At 39.5% G+C, this 21,739-nt stretch overlaps 1 protein-coding gene across 4 annotated transcripts in view; it reads left to right on the forward strand.

Annotated features, from left to right (window-relative positions):
• ZNF521 (zinc finger protein 521) overlaps positions 1 to 21,739 on the forward strand; it is a 342,518-nt gene that overhangs the window by 299,360 nt on the left and 21,419 nt on the right. For all 4 annotated transcript variants that reach the window (XM_040432538.1, XM_040432541.1, XM_040432540.1 and 1 more), the window contains 2 exons: positions 64 to 195; positions 6,174 to 6,289. In XM_040432538.1, the coding sequence (XP_040288472.1) occupies positions 64 to 195; positions 6,174 to 6,289 (248 nt within the window). The remainder of the gene's footprint in view (positions 1 to 63; positions 196 to 6,173; positions 6,290 to 21,739) is intronic.

Here is a 21,739-nt window from a genome sequence, read left to right on the forward strand (position 1 = left end):
TTTTATGTTTAATGTCTCTTGGGATTATTTCATGTAATTGATGTCACCTCTGTTTTTTCATAGATGAAGGTCTGAACCATGAGTGTAAGCTCTGCAGCCAGTCATTTGACTCCCCAGCAAAACTCCAGTGTCATCTTACTGAACACAGCTTTGAAGGAATGGGAGGCACATTTAAGTGCCCCGTCTGTTTTACAGGTAAATGTTACTAGAATCTTCTCATTATGTACACAACAAGGGTTAATCCTAAAATGAAATGAAGCGTCTTCTTTCACCAATGACCTAGCAAAATATCAGTCGATGCAGGGTGTCCTCTTCCCTCTTATCGATAAACCCCAGGGCTGCAGTGTACTTTACATTTTGACACATCCATTGGAGTTCTTACTGTACTGTTTTATAGCCCAGTTCTCATTAACGTCCAGCGGTGATGCTAGCATGTATGGCATGTGACTGCTGAAGCCAGTGATTGGCTGCAGTGGTCACTTAGTTATACACAATGTCATTGCTCCATGCTGGGAACACCAGAACATTCATGGAGATGCAATTACAATGACTAAAGACACTGCTCCCGACTTGTAAGCATACAGATCCCATATGACTGTCCCACTTCAGGAAATGGCATTTATCATGTAGGGAAAGTTAATACGAGGCACTTACTAATGTATTGTTATCCATATTGCCTCCTTTGCAGGCTTGATTCATTTTTCCATCACATTATACACTGCTCATTTCCAGGGGTTACATACACCCTGCAATACATCAGCAGTGGCCGTGCTTGCACACTATAGGAAAAAGCGCCGGCCTCTCTGGTGGCCGGGACTGTGGGAGTGCGCATAGGCACACATGCGCAGCAGCTCCTGTCCCGGCCACCTCCTATCTGTGCTGCAGCGGTGTCTGTAACCTTTGGATACGAGCAGTGTATAATGTGATGGAAAAATGAATCCAGCAAAGGAGGCAACATGGACAATCACAATACATTAGTAATTGCCTTGTATTCACTTTCTCTACATGATAAACGCCGTTTGCTGAAGGGAGACGACCCCTTTAATGCTTTATCGAGTTTCCATCAAAATTCAGTGCCTTATCACAATGCAGAAATAACACAGCTCTGCTACATCTGTGCACAACACAACATGTAAGCTATGTTTAATAATTCTAATTTCTTTAAACTATCTGAGCCAATCTAACCAGTGAGAGTATCCCATCTAAACAAGACTAGAAGTACAGAATTACTAAAACAACAATTTATTATCTCATTTCACCAGTTAAAGTGATGCAAGTGTCACCCTTCATTATGGGTATTATTGCCTCATGAAGTTTGCCAAGGGGAAGAGCTGCTCAGACAGCGACATCTAGTGTTGAACCTGGCATTAACATGTCTATGGTGTGAGAGCTGAGAATAAGATGCCTAACACAGAGATTAAATGAACTGCAGATTTCATTACTACACCATGTAGGAAAAAAGCAGCCGATAAGACGGCGCTTGCCCTCAGCAAACATAATTTCAGTTTTTTTGCACCTACGCAAAGCCTATTGTGAGCCCAATAGGTGGAAAGTCTACATTTCCTGCAGTAATAAAGGCAATCGTCAGTGTGTAGATATTCTCAAAAGAATCCGGCAGCCATCTCTAGCGACTACTCCACACCCTCCTGAAATTCTTCCTTCTGCATAGGAGTTATGCCTTCAATCCAATATGTCAATTCTTTAATACTGCAGAGGGCTAGAAATCCTTTGGTGAAATTGATTTTCTTATTGACAACACTCGTAATGCTCTAATAAGCTACTGTGGGGCTTATTGCACAGGTTATAAAGCATCACCCCTGTGATATCTTATGTGTTTTTAAATGCTTTATTTTACGGTAAATGCGTTGAGATTTTTTTTGCCAGATTTTTGCTGTTGTAGTAATGTTTACAGATGCTGCTGCTCAGTTATAAAATCTATAAAATCTTCCTGTTTTCGCTTATGTCTTTTCTTGAAGCTGTTTTTCCATTTTCATAAACCTTCATGTGTCATAGTTCTACAAGTGAATTGCAGGGTATTGGGTTTGGTTTTTTGATACTATAAGACATGTGAAGATATATATATATATTTTTATCTCAGATATCGTTGGTATTTGACTGTTTGTCGACCCCTTTCAGACTATATTCATCTGAACAGTCGCCTCATATCTCTCCATGGATGTCTAAACGTCCTTGCAGAGATCGCAGCTTCACAATATTCCTGCAGCTGCAGGAGTTGGGAGCCTATTGTCAGTGACAGAAGGGCTCCCCACAGAGAAGGTAGGGACCGATTTTCATCCCCCTTGCCTTCCCTATTACTCTGTACACACGCTCAACAACATAGAATGTGTCAGCAGATAAGAACCATTTGGCCCATCTACTCTGCCCAATATACTGAATACTATGAATACCCGCTGGCCCTATCTTATATGAAGGATAGCCTTATGCCTATCCCATGCATGCTTAAACTCCTTCACTGTATTTGCAGCTACCACTTCTGCAGGAAGGCTATTCCATGTATCCACTACTCTCTCAGTAAAGTAATACTTCCTGATATTACTTTTAAACCTTTGCCCCTCTAATTTAAAACTATGTCCTTTTGTAGCAGTTTTTCTTCTTTAAATATTCTCTCCTTTCTTACCTTGTTGATTCCCTTTAAGTATTTAAAAGTTTCTATCATATTCCCTCTGTCTCGTCTTTCTTCCAAGCTATACATGTTAAGGTCCTTTAATCTTTCCTGGTAAGTTTTATCCTGCAATCCATGTACTAGTTTAGTAGCTCTTCTCTGAACTCTCTCCAAAGTATCAATATCCTTCTGGAGATATGGTCTCCAGTACTGAGCACAATACTCCAGATGAGGTCTCACTAGTGCTCTGTAGAGCGGCATGAGCACCTCCCTCTTTCTACTGGTAATGCCTCTCCCTATACACCCAAGCATTCTGCTATCATTTCCTGCTGCTCTATGACATTGTCTGCCTACCTTTAAGTCTTCTGAAATAATGACCCCCTAAATCCCTTTCCTAATATACTAAGGTTAGGACTGTATTACTAGTTTTATATTCTGCTCTTGGGTTTTTACGCCCCACATGCATTATCTTGCACTTATCAACATTAAATTTTAGTTGCCTGATCTTTGACCATTCCTCTAGTTTTCCTAAATCCTTTTCCATTTGGTGTATCCCTCCAGGAACATCAACCCTGTTACAAATCTTTGTGTCATCCTCAAAAAGACACACCTTACCATCGAGGCCTTCTGCAATTTCGCTGATAAAGATATTAAACAATATGGGTCCCAGAACAGATCCCTGAGGTACCCCACTGGTAACAAGACCATGGTCTGAATATACTCCATTGACTACAACCCTCTGTTGTCTGTCCCTCAGCCACTGCCTAATCGATTCAACAATATCGGAGTCCAAGCACAAAGACTGCAATTTATTGATAAGCGATGTCTACTGCACCTCCGCCATCTATTATTTTAGTGACCCAATCAAAAAAATCAATAAGATTAGTTTGACATGATCTCCCGGAAGTAAACCCATGTTGTTTTTCATCTTTCAATCCATGGGATTTTTGATGTTCCACAATCCTCTCCTTAAATATGGTTTCCATTAATTTCCCCACTATTGATGTCAGGCTTACTGGCCTATAGTTGCCCGATTCCTCCCTACTACCTTTCTTGTGAATGGGCACAACATTTGCTAATTTTCAATCTTCTGGGACGACTCCTGTTGCCAGTGATTGGTTAAATAAAACTGTTAATGGTTTTGCTAGTTCACCGCTGAGCTCTTTTAATAGCTTTGGGTGTATCCCATCAGGCCCCTGTGACTTATTTGTATTAATTTTAGACAGCTGACTTAGAACCTCTTCCTCTGTAAAGACACATGCTTTAAAAGATTCATTAGTCTTCCTCCCTAACTGAGGTCCTTTTCCTTCATTTTCCTTTGTAAAAACTGAACAGAAGTATTCATTGAGGCAGTCAGCTAGTTCTTTATCTTCTTCCATATACATTCCTTCTTTTGTTTTAAATTTTGTAATTCCTTGTTTTAGTTTCCTTATTTCATTTATGTATCTGAAGAATGTCTTATCACCTTCTTTCACTCTTTTCAAGCTCTGTGTATACAGATCAGGGAGCGGCAATGTTGCTTCATGCACCGGTCCCAATGGCCATGTGATCACCTGAATCTCTTCACGCACTTAGCAGACCCAGATCTAATGTTAAATGTTCCCCAAAGGTCTTGTATGACCATATGGGGGGCTGAAATTGTAAAAAAAATTAACAAATAAAGACAAAAAAAAGAAAAAAGACACAACAACCACACCGCAGCTTCTAGCCCCAACCCCAGTGATCATAACCCATACATCCCTGATATAAAAATGACTGCTACGGTATACAAAAAAAAACTTCTAAGGCAACCTGAGGCTCTCCAGCAGTTATGAAACTACGATTCCCAATGTGTTCTGACAGGGTATGGTAAGATTTTTAGATGTACAACCATTGGAGAGCTACAGGTTGCAGACCACTGATCTAAGGAAATGCAAAATGATATAATTACAGTCCTTTTGAGTGGATCCAGCATATGCATAGGCCATGCTCTAGCACCATCTAGCACATAAACATCATCAATTATTGCTTGACTATCATGCTATCTGTTAGAAGTAAGTCTATTCATCTAAGCAAGATTGAAATATATGTAGTTTAAAACTTGTTGCTATTTTTTTCTCATTAGTGGTTCTAGTCTAATGAGAAAATGTAATTAAAATGTTTAAGTCACCAAACAATACCCTAATTTTTTAAGCTGGCTTGAAATGAGAATCATTTTAATATTAAGACTGGAGTCAGAGTCGAGCGCTAGCATCCTTAATCAATGTTCTCCGAAATGATACATATTCTACACACAAACTTTTTTTTTAGGTCACAGTGCACCAAGCATCCATCAGAAGTCAGTGCTGCCAACCCAAATTCTGCCTGTGGCATATACAATTTAATTATTAATAACATGTCTCCCAGGTAAAGTGTTACACATTCTTAGGGCCTTGTTTTGTAGTCATTAAAATTGAACATGTTTGTATTATTGAAACCCCTGCATTCTCTGTGTAAGCTTAGCTGATCTGAATGTGTCCAAAGAGAACCCAGTGATTTCCCATTTTATTATCTCTGCCCTGGAGTATCTCTACAGGATACAATTTTATAACTTTTTCATGTAATTGTTCTCATGTTTACTCATGTAGTTATTTATTGCGTCTTGTTCAGAGGATATATACATGATCCTGAATATTAAATGCACCTACCATAGTGATCAATGCATAGAAATAAAATCATAATACGTCTTTTGTGTATGTTTAATGGCTTGTTCAGAGACTCTTGTGAGGTCTTCATGGCATGAATACTATATGGCCGATGGATCGACATAAATGTGACCAGAATATATGACTGTTAAATAGTAATTATATTTTATCAGTTATTCCTAACTGTATTACCATGGAGGAATTACTCAACAATTATCAGTCTCAGGGAACTCATGCATCTATTCCTACCCCAAAGCACTGTATAATTCTTGCCCGGAACTAGATTCTGGTTGAGATATGTTGACTATTTGGCCAAAGACCTATGAGCAGGTTGAAATCACTGCCATCCCTACTGTAAAAGTGACAGGTCTTTCTGTTCTCTGTCTCCCTGAGAAACCTGGTTGGGGGCCACTGATGAAAACATATCTGGAAGAAAAACACAAGATCCACTGCAAGGCCCTCACCAGAACAATACCACTTATTGCCACTACTCATAATCACACTCCAAAACCATTTATGCTCTATTACCCATTGAGAGAACACTGCCTGTGAAGCCTGTTGACCCCTGGGCATGCATGTGTTCCCCGGCAGCCTAGCAGGGCCTAGCAGACCCCATTCCGTTCAATGGCTGCACTGCTACATAGCAATATTTGACATTGTGCCACGGCCAACATGGTAGCATATCCCCAGTCTATAGTTCCCAATATACAACCATTTCATTTTTGGTACTATGATCTGGGTTACCACTAAGGTTATGTACTATATCACATAAGCAATAGATCCGATATTATTTTTGTTATCAGTAAATAAGATCTTATGGTTCGAGTCACTGCTTACCAAATTATTATGTGTATACCATATTCAGCGGATATTTCTCTCTCTTTTAGTATTTGTTCAAGCAAATAAATTGCAGCAGCATATTTTTTCGGCTCATGGACAAGAGGACAAGATCTATGACTGCACACAATGCCCACAGAAATTCTTTTTCCAGACTGAGCTGCAGGTAATGTGTGTGTTGTATTAAGATGAGCAATGAAAACCAATACCCATGAGAATTTTAGCATCATGATTTTACTCTTTGTGGTACATGCCCTATTTTAATTCTTCTCATATGACTTGAATTGTTTTAAATTGTTTTGTACATTTTCTACATACATATAGGCGTTCTAATCCTCAAAAGCAGCTCCAAAAACACTACAAAACATTCTCCCATTCACTTCAATGAGAAGCAGCACTTGCTTTTTTTCAATTTGGGAAGAAGCATTGTCCACTATCTTGGGGTGAAATCCGCATTGAATCTCCCTTTGAAAGAAATGGGAAGCGTCCTCTCGTTTTTTGTGGGTTTTCTGTGAGCTGAAAATGCTATTTTGTATTGAAGGAAACACCTATTGGTTTAAAAAGAAACACATTGAAAAATACATCAAAAAGTGCACCAAAAAAAAAACACAATCATGCACGCATACCCTTAATATGCAGAATCTTCAATGGAGTGATTATTATGATCGCACGACCATATTCTCAGATTTACTTTTTGGAACTTGGAATTTTATTAGTTTGATACTAGTGTTGAGCGAATCGAAGCCAAACTAATTGACTTCCATCCAAATTTCAGGAAAAATTTGATTCGCCATAAAGACTAATTTCCTCTAGTGCTGCTTACCAGAGCTAGTTGACATGTCTCCTTATCACAAATTTTTCTTTATTGTAGGTACAGGTCAGGAGATTTACCCCTCACACTGCTTACCCACAGCTAATGTAACAGTATTCTCTTCAGGAAGGCAGGGTAAGGATTAAATCCCCTGACATTGTGCTACAGTTAATAAAAGTAACTGATAAGGAGACATCAGAGAAGTCAGATGAGGGGAAAGGTGAGGCCAGTATATGACCCATATGTACATTGCCCAAAAAAAATAAAAAAATGTAGCAGCTACAGTGTAAAGGTGGCCATACTCGTAGCAAAAGTTAGCTCATTCAGAGAAATGAATTTAAAGAGGACCTTTCACCTGTATAAACGATGTTAACTGAGTATGCTGCCATATAGAGCGGCGCCTGGGGATCTCACTGCACTTACTATTATCCCCGGGCGCCGCTCCGTTCTCCCGTTATAGGCTCCGGTACCTTTGCTTCTTAAGTTATAGTAGGCGGGTCTTCTCTTGTCCTGTGGGCGTCTCCTTCTCCTAGGCTGCAGCGCTGGCCAATCGCAGCGCACAGCTCACAGCCTGGGAGGTTTTTTTTCTCCCAGGCTGTAAGCTGTGCGCTGCGATTGGCCAGCGCTGCAGCCTAGGAGAAGGAGACGCCCACAGGACAAGAGAAGACCCGCCTACTATACCTTAAGAAGCAAAGGTACCGGAGCCTATAACGGGAGAACGGAGCGGCGCCCGGGGATAATAGTAGGTGCAGTGAGATCCCCGGGCGCTGCTCTATATGGCAGCATACTCAGTTAACATTGTTTATACAGGTGAAAGGTCCTCTTTAAGCTAGTTTGTGCTCTGGCCTGTGGACATGGTCACATTTTTATTCAGACCATGCACAGTAGATATCTACATCCCGTTTGTTTTTCTTAAGTGAATGAATTCTGAGGGAAAATCAGAGCTGATTTTTCCAACCATAGCTTGGACCATGCATGGCCTGAGATGGCTTTGGACTTGTGCTCTAGGTTTATATTTTACTGGCAGTGTATAAAGGTATATTTACATGAGATGTTTTTGATCACACAGTCAACATTGCATTTTAAAAAGGTGTCTAAAATAGCACTCAGTTTTACTGGATTTGCTGCAGTTTTGTGATGTGGTTATTTGGCATGCAATGTAACATAATGTATTTGACTTGTATAAATTGCATGGCCAATAACCACATTGCAAAACTACAGCAATTATGTTAAAACCAAGTGCGTTTTCAACAGCGTTTTTTACTGCATGGTCATAATCATTTTATGTAACTACTATATACCCTCAAGTCAATAGACAGGTGTAGCAGAAGTAAAAGGGATGTGAGCACTAAACGTGGCTAGGGCAGCAAAAACTCTAAATACAGTGCTGGCCTTAACAGCATATAATCACTTCTGTAAAAATTGCTTCCCAATAACTCAGGCTCCTCACCAACACTTTTTGGGCACCTCACGGTTTGAGCAACACTATTGTAGATCATGTATTTATGTGATGTTAAAAGTAATTTGTGCGTTGTTATAGTATGTTATGTGTATTTCTGAGCAGTGAATGGTCAAAGCTGTAATAAAAATAGCTAACCAAAACTTTGTCTGCAGAATGTAATATAACTCTTAATAATTCAATGAGTAGCTGTCTAGAATAGTATTTTAGGCTGCATCACTTTGAAATTTTGAAATAATCGGCCAAGCTCTGTATCAGTTCAATTGTAGTCAGTGGGGTTTCCTTTTAGTTGGTCTCGGATATTCACAAACGTAGCGTCATAAGCTACAATTTTTTTGACTGTTTCTTTTCACCTTGCCTTTCTATTTAATTTATCTTCCATTCATCCCAGTTGATACATAGAACATTATACACTTTTCTACTGTGAGTTTATTATGGTCCGGAGGTAATTTGAGGTTATCAATGACATAGAAGTTTGCGAACAAGGCTCTATGATGAGTAAAAGTGATGGCTTTATAGCCAGTCTCCGTGTTTTGTGGAGGATTCTATCAGCCAACATGTCAAAATCTGTAATAAACCGTTATTTTTTCCCCTTTATTTTTCCTGCAGGGTACTAGCTGTAATAAAAAAACTTCTGTAGTTCAGTGTGTCGTTTCATTTTTTATTTGCTTTCTGTTATTTTGTTACCCTGTATGACTTAGTTGAATTTTAGGATGTTGTCTCCACATTTAGGTTGACAGCAAATGTACATTCTCCTCAGCCTGTCTATATATACTTTGTAGATAGATAGATGTGTGTGTGTATAAAGAAATGTACGTAATCTTAGATGAGAAGATCCTAACTATTATACTGTAGCACTGTATCCTTGCTATTTATGGTAATGGTTTAGCACCCCTCCTATTTTTTTATTTTATTTTATTCTAGTTTCAATTAGATTTAATTAGATTTTAAGATTAAGACATCACTTGTACAGCATGCAATGCCGCCAAGGTTGATGTTCATGGAGTTTCAAGTTACATAGAAAATAATGTAATTTTTGTAAGCAAAGCATAGTCATAGATTTAACCCCTTGTAGTCACAATAATGCTAACATTTCACGTAAAATAAATGTCCAGCATTGAACACCAAGGCTGGACGCTTCCTTGTTTGATGTCCCCTCAGGATGCAATTTGAGTGTTTGCCACTTTTTAAAAAAATAGTCGCAAGTGGCATTTTTACACCTCCCTCGTCACTTTTACGAAAGTAGGCATTGGTCAGAGCTGCCGTAGACTAATGTTTAGGTGCGTGGACTGCCGGAGGATGATCTAGGTTTATGATGAGGCCTGGACTTCATCTGTAATAATTAATAATATTTTTTGTTATAAAACAGTGGTTCCCTAAAGTTTAGACAAATGCCATTTGAATTCAGCTGCTTTATCACCACCTGAGGATTGATAAGGGTGCTAATCAGGGGCACAACTAGCCTTTGTGCTGCTTGAGGGAAAATTTTAAATGGTGCCCCTTTCCCTCCCCCCAAGCCATATTGTTAAAGACAGATTTGGATGGATGTTACATACAGCACTACATAACACAAAGCAAAATACAGTAGCACATACCTATTGATGTCATCTCTGATGTAGATCTCTTTTTTATCAACTTCTCCATACAGACCAGATAATTTAGATTACTTCTTTCAGCTGCATCACGTCTCTGCAGCGTTTGACACACAGACATATTAGGTCCCTCACTTTTTCATTATTCTGAATAATATAATAGCAGCAGATAGATAGTCCTCCCATTGTAATAGTGCTACCCAAAGTCCCACCAATAGTATTACTTCTCTCCCAGAGTACCCTCATTAGTAATAGTGTCCCCAACAGTGCCACCAATAGTGATAATACACCCCAAGAGTGCCCCCATTAGCAGAGTGCGCTCCATATTGTGCTCAATAATAATGCCCCCACAGTACCCCCAATTCTAGTAATGTCATTATAGTGCCCCCAGTAGCAAAAAGGTCCCCCTATAGTGCCCCAGCAGTAACAAGGCCTTGTATAAGGCACCCCTATAGAGCCCATAGTAGTAATAAAGCCCACTGCAGTGCCTCAGTAATTATAGGTGAAAATTGAAAAATTAGAATATGGTGCACAAGTTTATTTATTTCAGTAATGCAACTTAAAATTAGAATGTTGTTAAAAGGTTCAATATTCTAGGCTCAAAGTGTCCCACTCTAGTCAGCTAATTAATCCGTACCTCCTGAGCAAAGAGGACCTGAGATTGTGACTTTGGGGTTTTCATAAGCTGTAAGCCATAATCATCCAAATTATACCAAATAAAGGCTTGAAATATCTCGCTTTGCATGTAATGAGTCTATCTCATATATTAGTTTCACCTTTTAAGTTACATTACTGAAATAAATGAACTTTGCACGATATTCTAATTTTTCGAGTTTCACCTGTATAATGCCCCTAATGCCCCTATAGTGGCTCCAGTATTTATAATGCCCCTTGTAGTAGCCATAGTATTTATAAAGCCCCTCCCATGGGCCCCAGTATTTATAATGTCAAACTGCAGTTTTAAGCTTCACTCCAGTGCCGTCTGTATTATAATGCTTTATAATGCTCCTTGTAGTGCCCATATGTTTAATAACCCTTGTACTATAATAGCCATGTATTGCCTCCTGTTTTATGATACCTGCTTAGAGTGTTCCCTGTATTATAATGCCCCCTGTAGTGCCACCTGTAGTATAATGCCCCCCCTGTAGTGCTCCAGACTATAATGTCCCCCTTGTAGTACTTCAGCCCTTAATGCCCCCCACCCTGTAGTGCTCCGACCTTTAATGCCATTCTCTTTAGTGCTCCAGCTTGTAATGCCACCCCCCCTGTAGTGCTCTAGACTGTAATGTCTCAATCCAAAGTGCTCCAGCCTGTAATGCTACCCCTGTAGTACTTCAGCCTGCAATGCCCCCCTGTAGTGCTCCAGCCTGTAGTACTCAGGCCTGTCTGTAATGCCGCCCCACTGTAGTGCTCCAGCCTGTAATGCCACCCCCTCAGTATTGCTCCAGCTTGTAGTGACCCCACATTTAAAAAAAAATCTAAATATTCACCTGACTCCTGTTCTCTTCTCTTCCAGCCTGAGTTGCTGTGTCCTGGTGCAAGAAGGCTCAACAATATTACACTGATCTCCTGTGCTTGGTCTCTTGTGGCACAATGACATGATCAAGAACACCTGTGTTCTGACACAGGCATTCATGACCATGTCATTGTGCCACCTTTCCCCGCGCAGGATGATGTCATCACAACTTCCTGGGCCATTCTACTCATAGGATTCAGGCCTACAGGTCTGCGGCTTGTTAGGCTGAACAGCGGGGATGGGAGCCGTAGGCTCCTGTGCCCATGCCACAATCTGCCACCCCCCTAGAGGCTGGTCGGCTGCCGCCTGATGCAAGATGCTTATCTTGCCTCATGGCAGATGCAGCCCTGGTGCAAATACCCTGTTGCCCTCATGGTACAAAGAATCCTGCATTTTCCTGCTTTTTTGAACAACACAAATTTTGCTTTTGCTTCAGGAGATCAGCAGATTGTGCCATTGGCAGCACATATTGAGAATGTCAAATGACTTCGAAGCACCAAGAACATTTTTATTAGTTAAAAAGAAAATATAATAATAATAATAATTTCAGCAGTATCCAGATGTAGCCTCGCATTTGATAATTTGGACATCTGAATGAAACTGTTGACTGCTGCATATCTTGAGAAATATTGATTGTCTTCTCTTGATTGAGTTTGTTCAATCAGGCAGCACCAGTCTCAACCTGAACATACAAGGAATTCACAGCGCTATCTTTTATTGGAGTATTTGCAGCTCGGCACAGCGTGTAACATCCTTTCTGCCCTGAAGCTATACCTAGTAGGGCTCCAGAGTTTAAGAGGAAGCAAGCCAGAAAGAGATGGAGAACGCTGAGTTTCCTCTAAAAGGCTGAAATGTTGCAGGGAAGATGAATTGTGCTTAAAAGCAATGCTTGCGGTGTCTTCATTTAGAACAAGAAAATAAAACTAAGGTCTTAAGCTTCCACTGAATAGGCAGGGTGAAATAATCCTTTAAACCATGTAATTTTAAATGGCTGCAAAGAAGCGAATAGGCACTGCCATTACAGGGATTGTGGGAGGAGAGAATATGGACTTTTATGGAGTACAGAACATTTATATTTCTTTGAAAATAGTTTCTTTAACGGTAAAAAACATGCATTGATGGCTGTCAATTTTCGCTGTGAATTGTTCTGGTTTTTACAAAAATTTGTGCAAGACATTTTCCCTGTATTATCCAATAGCAGTCTATTCTTGGGATTTAGTCCATAGAATAGAATGACAGACTCAATTTACCTGTAAGGGTATGTTCACACTTGGCAATTTTCTTGTAGAAATGTCTGCAAGTGTCCCATTAATTTCATTCAAAAGTTTCCAATTTATGTTTTCTATTGTTGTAACAGTCTTGGATTATCATTAGAAACTGTTTTATGAGTAATTGCAGCCAGACTCATTCAGCATAATCTCAGACAACGTTTTGGAACCTAGAAAAAGCTTAGTTCACATCCCTGACGTGACACCATGCTCTGCTTGATAAAGGGCTTCAAAACTTACGGCCCAAAACATTGCATACTTGCTGAACACGGTGTGACGCTACTGAAGCAGTGAACAAGTGGTACAGCCACATGGTCAGGTTTTCCTGATGCAGTCTTAGAAGCCAAAACCAGGACTGAATTTAAAAAAGAAGAGATGTCCTAACTGTTGTTTATACTTTTTTTTTTTTATCATTTTACGATCCACTCCTGATTTTGGCTTCCAAAGCTGCACTAGAAAACATGACTATTTGGCTGCATCCAAATGGAGTGACATCTTTCCTTGGATAACTAAATTGTGATTGCCTGTTGGTGGTGGTGGGGGGAGGTGGGGGTAAGAAGACAAGCACCTATACATGCATTTGGTTGAGTGCTGTATTTTGGAGTATATGATGAACACCAAATCACCTTAAAAGAGTTCAGCAGCACTGGACAAGATACTATAGAAAGGCGCAAGCCTTGAAGGAGCAAGTCCAGAGACCTCCACCTCATGCAAACAGAGGTTGAGGTAGCGCTCTATCTTCCACATCTTCAAGCTTGATAAAGGCTTATTGGAGCTGCAGCATTGCATGGGGTAATAAATACGTGTATTAATTGGTGTGGTACTCAACTTCTATTTGATGGACACCAATGGTGTCCATGAGAACCTAATGACTATAATGGGGTACATCAGGTTTCTGTTATGGTGTCTGTCATTTTACAAGATTAAAATAGCAGCATGCTTCCCTGTTTCTTGGAATTTTTGACAAAAGGTGCAACGTGATCTCCAATGGAGATATGCATAACTCCTAATTCATTCCAATGTGACAAACAGAATTTATTGCAAGTTTTCAGTGTGGATTCCACACAGAATATATGTCCTCAACAAAGTAGTGTAAGTGTAAAGGGTTTATACAGCTTCTTCAAGATTAAAAAAATAAAAATAAATGCAGCATCCAATAGTTTGTAGATTTATTCTAGATTTCTTATTTCTAAAACATATATAAGCAGCTCTGCTGGAAAGCCCCCAACTTGGGCAATACAATGTTGGCAATATTTTTGAATTTATCTGTATATGAATTATTCTGTTCCTACAGCTAGATGGGAAATCTAGAAAACAGGCTTCTTTAAAATAGACCTGAATAATGAGGTGGTCTGCACTGGAAATGACCTGAAATTTACATGTGGTACAGCTGGATCTTGCTGCAGGTTTTGCAGAAAAAAATAACTTTTTATATTGTAATGGACAAAACCTGCAGCAAAATTCTGCTGTACCACATGTAAATTTCAGGTAATTTCCAGTGCAGACCACCTCATTATATAATGCCAACATTGTATTGTCCAAGTTTGGGGGCTTTCCAGCAGAGCTGCTTATATATATTTTAGAAATAAGAGATTAAAAAAAGTGTGTGGTGGTTTTAGGCACTTATAACGACCCTTTATTAGATGCACCATACCACCAATTTCTATGTTTGTCCAATCTATAAATTGCATTTTCCTGCCTTACTTTACAACAGATTCATCATATTTTCTTTCTAACAGCATTGGCAAAGCATATGTGAGATTAGCACTCAGACCTTGGCGTCATGGGTTCAGTTATAATTCATGATGGTTGCTATGGGACTTGCTTATTTTCATGTGGAGTTAATGCATTTCTGCAGGGACCTGCTGAGAGCACCCTATATCTCCTATGTCCTGGTTTCACTGCATGCCGTCACTCTGTGGGATGTTTTATTCTGCATAGAAATTTCTTGTGCTTGTTGGCAGTAAAGAGAACTAATATACATGAGTCAGTAACTCTGAATGTGTGTTTTTCTTACCGTTTACATGAAGACATTGATAACTGTTAATGTGACTGTATTTTTCTCAAATTGTATGTGGTTTTTATGACTTTTGGGTTGCAGTGAGGAATGTTTTTCTATCCTTTCACTTTATTTTGCATGTTCTTCTTTAAAACACATCCATTAAGGGGGAGTTCAAATTCATCAGAAGAACATAAAAAAAAACATATCCTGTGCATCAGTTATGCACGGGATACAGTTGTTTAGAGGGTCCTGTAAAAAAAATGGATCCTGTTGCACATTTGGCACCCATTTGTGCCATTTCCATCTGAGATCTGTCTTTTTAGATTGCTATTTTAAAATGTTTTTAAAGATGCAGAAGTGATTACTGAATTCATTCACCAAAGTCTTGCACGACTTCGGCTGAAACAAATTTTGTCTCCACAGAGACAGGTCTCCGGACAGCATTAAGACAAAGTGTTTGAACAATTCGTTCAACACTATTGGTGTGGAAAATTAAGAATTATTATTTTTTTAAATCAACTTTACATTTTGTGCTTATAAAATGTTTGTTTATACAGTCCTGATCAAAAGGACTTTGCAACTGCATAAGCAGGGTCTCTCACAGCGTGCCATCGCTGTGAGGTGGGACGCAGTAAGACAGTCATTTGGAATTTCTTAAATGATCCTGAGGGTTATAGAACAAAAAAGTCAAGTGGAAGACCCCAAAAAATTTCATCAGCACTGAGCCGGAGGATACAATTGACTGTCCGTCAAGACACTGGATGATCCTCGACCCAAATTAAGGCCCTTACTGGTGCTGACTGCAGCCCTTTAACCATCAGACGGCATCTGAGACTGAAGGGCTTCAAAAACAAAAAACGTCTTCAAAGACCTCGTCTCCTTGAACGCCACAGAACTGCTCGTTTGGACTTTGCAAGAGAGCACCAAACATGGGACATTCAAAGGTGGAAGAAAGTTTTATTCTCTGATGAGAAAAAATTTAACCTTGATGGTCCTGATGGTTTCCAACGTTACTGGCATGACAAGCAGATCCCACCTGAGATGTTTTCTACACGCCACAGTGGAGGGGGCGCCATAATGGTCTGGGGTGCTTTTTCCTTCAGTGAAACAATGGAGCTTCAGGAAGTGCAGGGTCGTCAAACGGCCGCTGGCTATGTCCAGATGTTGCAGAGAGCATTCCTCATGACTGAGGGCTCTCGTCTGTGTGGTAACAACTGGGTTTTTCAACAGGACAACGCTACAGTACACAATGCCCGCAGAACAAGGGACTTCTTCCAGGAGAATAACATCACTCTTTTGGCCCATCCTGCATGTTGCCCTGATCTAAATCCAATTGAGAACCTTTGGGGATGGATGGCAAGGGAAGTTTACAAAAATGGACAACAGTTCCAGACAGTAGATGGCCTTTGTTCGGCCGTCTTCACCACTTGGAGAAATGTTCCCACTCACCTCATGGAAATGCTTGCATCAAGCATGCCGAAACAAATTTTTGAAGTGATCAACAATAACGGCGGAGCTACTCATTACTGAGTTCATGTTTGGAAGTTGGATTTCTGTTTTGGGGGGTTTAGTTTTTTTTTTGGAGGTGTGGTCCTAAACTTTTGATCAGCTGAAAAACAGCCTGTTTCAGTTTATTCGTTGTTTTGCTCAAAAAATGTTTTGTCTCACTCCCATTTTTTCTTGTTGCATGTTGAAGCTCTACTTGGAACCTTGTTAAGATCCAGCCATGCTAAATATGATTTTTTGCCATTTTTCAAGTGGTCTTAAACTTTTGATCAGGACTGTAGCTCTACAGACAAAAATTTTAATATGATTAACTATAATGATCTGCCCTCTACAGTTGTCTGTCCACGATTTGGTGGGCTAGCAGACATTTGACAGCACTGGGATCTAACTTTCATGTAACTACAACCCAAAATTTTTCCAGACCTTCGCCTTGCTTGTGTAGTGAGTCGGTGATACCTCTAAATGAAACTTCTTCTAAGGCTATCGTTTAAGCAGGAAAGTCACTGGTATGATAACCTCTGTATAAACTGAAATTAGCGTGTCTTGCTATAGATGCAAGGATGTACAGATCAGTACTTTAATGGGGTTGTCCAGTTACACCAAAAACGGGACCACTGGGAAATGGCAGGATTTGCTTACCTGACTGCAGCAATGTCAACAGCACATGACCACTGCAGCCAGTCATTGACATCTTTGCTGTAGCAAAGCGGACAAAGCCTGGCTGCAGCAAAACTATGGGAATTCAATAAGGGACATAAGAATTTAAGACTTTATTTAGATTTTCATTAGAAACGCATGATGCAGCACAAGATATTCATCGGTGATACATTTCTTGATTGCTATGCTTAAGGGCCACTTGATTTGTTTCTTTAACCCCTGTATACTGTAAATATAAAAACTGGGCAACAGGCTCACATACATCTCATTATATAATTTCATCCCCAGATCTAATCTCAAAATCTCAGGATGTTGTAACCAAGAAACCTGATTTATGATATATTTTTAAGGAGTTCTGTTTTTACAAAGCAGAGCTCCAGTCTCTATCAGTGATAGCTGAGGAGCTTATTGCATATTTCTTACTTATTTAACTCATTAAAAGGGTTTTATGGTACTTGGATATTGAAGGCCTATCCTCAGAATGGATCATCACAATCAGATCACTGGGTTTATGACACCCAAAACCCCAGAGATGGAAGTTCTCTCCACTATGTAGTGGCTGTGCATGAGTGAATAGGAGCTGACCTCCAGAACACAGGCACCAGAAACTACACCATGGATGGAGTCTTGTCCGCTGTATAGTTTTCGTTGCCGGTGGCTGCACAACACAACTGATTGGTTAGGGTCAGGCACCTGGCACTCCCACTAATCGTATATCAATGACCAATCCTATGGATAGACCATCAGTAGCTAAGTACCGAAAAACCCCTTTAATGAATCAGTATACTCAGAAGCTCCCCCTATTGGTGGCTGCATGTAGCCAATATTCTGCTATTTAACTCTATAGGTTTATGAGCAATGCATTTGGAGCTCGGAAATGGAGCCTCATGCATTATAAAGATTTATTATGAATTGATCAGCAGTCTATGTTGGACCTAAAAACAACATAATTGTATTTTCTAAATTTAGTTTCCAACATAAAGTAACAGCATGAGCAGTTAATAGTATTTTTTCTGACTGCTACTACTACTATTATCATTCTCATCATTATTATTTCAGTTCTGTATCACTTTCTTTATAATTTATGTTTTGGTCTACCGCTGTACAATTAAGTATATACATAGAAAAGAACGATTATGTATTTAAGGAAATTGGGTAGTTAGGAATCTGAACAGAAAATAGAGAAGCATCGAGAGCCTTAGAAACTGGATTGTTTCTATCCTAGATCACACAGTCTGTGTTCTTGACTGAACTTTCAAGTATGAGGGGTTTTTTTTCAGCACTGCTGGCAACATTGCAAAAGTTCCTGGTTTAAGTAGGGCAGGGATGACTTTATCTTGGTTCCTCGGTCTTTTTAGGTGAAAGATCACTATGAGATGACACAGCTGAGTAGTTAGCCTGAAATCCGGGCTGGTGTTTTATTAATTTTGCACAAAGATAAATCCTGAAATTCTGACAAACTCCATGACAGGTGAAATTCCTTCTTGCAGAATCCGCTCAGCAAGAGGCTGCTCATTTTGTTCTGTTCTGAGGCTGGCAACAGGAGGGCAGCTTTATAATCAGCCCTCAAAGGACCCCCAGCCGCCCCAGAGTCTTGAGCTGATTGAATAACTCCTAGGCCTCTTCCCCTAGGCCTCCATCAGCAGGAGTCCTGTGGAAAGCAATCTCCTGCAGACTGGCACTGAAGTGAGCTTTAAACTACTATTTTCTGCTCTCCAGAGGAGCCTGAAGTACTAAAAGATAGATGGACTGCAGATATTTTATGAGAAACTGTCAAAGGAAGAGCAGGATAAATGTTTTTTTTCTTCGCTTGTTTGTGTCGTGATGCTCCACTGTTTAATATTTCTAATTTTTTTTTCTGCTCCACAAAATGATAAGGAATTAATTAGCTGCTAACCTTTTTTTTTTTGTTTTGCACATTTTTCTCCTTTTCTTTGTATTTTAATATTCACATGGAGGCCCTTTGCTTAACCACAGTTGCAGCAAATCAGGAACGTTTGCACTGAAATATTTATGACAGAATGAAAAATTGGATTCATTTTCTGGCCTCTAGCCGAACTGTCTGCAACTTTGTGCAGCATTATTTAGCATTGCTTATTCCATGTCTTTATGTCGGGGCCAGCTTTCTAGACAGCCCCCCCCCTGCTTTCTGAGGGATAATAGTAAAAGAGATCCGTCATACTGTATATAAATAATGCGTTAGGCTAGATATTTATAGGGGAAAAAGTAAAAGGCTATTGCTACATCTGCTGTAACTTGATTATTCCAGTGCAAGATTAAACAGTAGGAGATCACTGAAGAAAGTGGATGAAGTGAACAAAAGCTGGTTTATTGGCAAAGGATTCCGTTTCACAATTTCGTAACCCCATAACAGCTGTAAATATGTGGATGTATCTACAGTACTGTCTAGTCCGATCTGTCAGTGAAGCTAGTAGTATTCTAAATGGCTGTAAGCCTATCGAGGTGTTTTTTTTATAAGATTGTTTAAAAAAGGAAGAAAAACCTCAGGTTTTTTATGACTGAATTGAAAATGTTAAAGGGAACGTGTCACCTAAATTCATTTTTTCTGCCAGTTAAAACAAGATAGTGACATATATACGTTTTTCAAATCTGTTTTTATTTTATTTTTATAGATTTTTTTTTATCCTGAACATGATTATCGGGAGGCCATCTTGCCTGAGCTGTTGTTAACAATATTTAGAGATTTGCTGTACAGCAGCCACCATGGGCCATAGACAAAGTGGACAGGGGATGACCCCATTGTCTTCTATAGGAGAGTTTTCTAGGCAGGAGGGAGTAGATAAGCTGGCATGTCGCCTGGTGAATCCTGTGTTATCTACAGTATATATAGGTAATACTAGCTAATCTAAAGCTGCCCATAATAATAATTTATCATCTCCCTGCACCCTTTTTGGTGGAAAGAAACCTTTGTGTTTACAACATTTTAAATGATACATTTATGCACTGCCTTCAACACTTTCCCAAAAGGGAATGTGGGGAGTGATCTGGGCCGCCACATCTATGTTCATATGGACCTTTTTAAAGTGCAAATGACATATCTCTTTTTTTTATTTATTTTTTTATTAGTAAATTACAAAAAAGAAAAAATAGCAATACATTTTACACTTACATGATAAAAACATCAAGCATCAGCCAGAGAGGATTGAGAGTAATTTAAACAAGTACATAAATAGGGGTGGTAGGGCATCCATTTCCCTCCCATTTAAATACCCTCTACATGGGAATACTTGACCTATCCAATACATTACAATAAGTATCACATTGCTTATCTTGCCTTTAACCCTCTTTCCCCCCTGAAAGATCATTGCAGATCATTCCCTGTATCCTCCAGAAAAAAAACAAATCATCTGCATATAGAGAAATGTTGTCCTCTCTCCCCCTCAGTCCGAAGCCCCGCAAATCCACATCCTGTCTAACTTTTATGGCCAGGATTTCTATTGTCAGGGCAAAAACCAAGGGGGAGAGAAGACAACCCTGCCTCACCCCTCGTTCTATACGAAAACGTATCAGAAATCAGAAAGTATAACATTAACTGATATTCTAGTTTTGGACTCTTTATATAAAATCTTCATCCAGTCTATAAATCCTGGACCAATACCAAATTTTGTCATAGCTTCCCATACAAAGTCCCAATTCACAGAGTCAAATGCTTTATGCGCATCTAACGATAAAATAGAACATTGATCTTTATTATTCTCTGTTAACTGGATATTTGCAAAGACCCTAAACAAGCCCAGTGTTGTAGACCTATCCGGAATGAATCCATTTTGGTCCTTATGAATCAAGTGTACTATGACCTTCCTCAGCCTTTTCGCCAAAATCCTAGCCAGAATTTTACAGTCATTATTCATAAGTGAAATTGGGCGATACGAGGTGGGGTCCGATCGATCCTTATCCTTTTTGGGGATTAAAATAATTGTCGCATCTCCCATAGACTCTGGTAGACATCCTGTACATTTTGAATATTCAAATACTTCCATTAGTCTATTTGCCCAAAATTCTTTATCTCTTTTATATAATTAATTTGGAATACCGTCCGGGCCTGATGTCTTACCAAGTGGTGCTTCATTTATTGCTACTAATATCTCATTTAAGGATATAGGCCAGTCTAATGCTGCCTGTTGGTCAACGTTAAGCTTTGGAGTTCCTATTTATCGCACATATTTTACCATCTCTGCTCTATGTATCTGGGTTTTTCCTGAGTGAAGACATATCTCTAGCACCACTGAGTTGCCGTAGATTTCATTCTGGCAAATGGACAGGCGGAGGGGGGGGGGGCTATTTCATGATAAGGCCTGTGCCTCATCATAAATTAGTTGCATCCTCCACTAACACAGAAAATATATACATATTTTATATATATATATATATATATATATATATATGCACAGCCGTTTCAGCAAAGAAGACTACAGGACGTATGGCCATTTTGGTTGCCACCTTTGCTTTGAATTACCTTAAATCTGCTAAAACTGTCAATTCAACATAGGTTTATCAGGTTGTTACTTTTTACAGCTAATTCAAAGATATCAACCAATATACCTGGACTACCTGTTACTGCAACAACTGCAGCTTTAAAAATCCCAAAATATGCCTACCATTAAAATTTGGATTTACAACAGTATGCCCCCACTAATACAAATGTGTCACCAGTATCATAGCAAATAGTTTTGTACAGGTTACAGGTTGGTCTATTATATCTGGGATCTTTAGACCAACTGCCATAATTCTCATTGCTACATGTATGCTGCTTAGGATGCAGTCATGCCTATTTGTCATCTGTT

The sequence above is a fragment of the Bufo bufo genome, chromosome 5, assembly GCF_905171765.1.
Source record: "Bufo bufo chromosome 5, aBufBuf1.1, whole genome shotgun sequence".
In the NCBI taxonomy this organism is placed as follows: domain Eukaryota; kingdom Metazoa; phylum Chordata; class Amphibia; order Anura; family Bufonidae; genus Bufo; species Bufo bufo.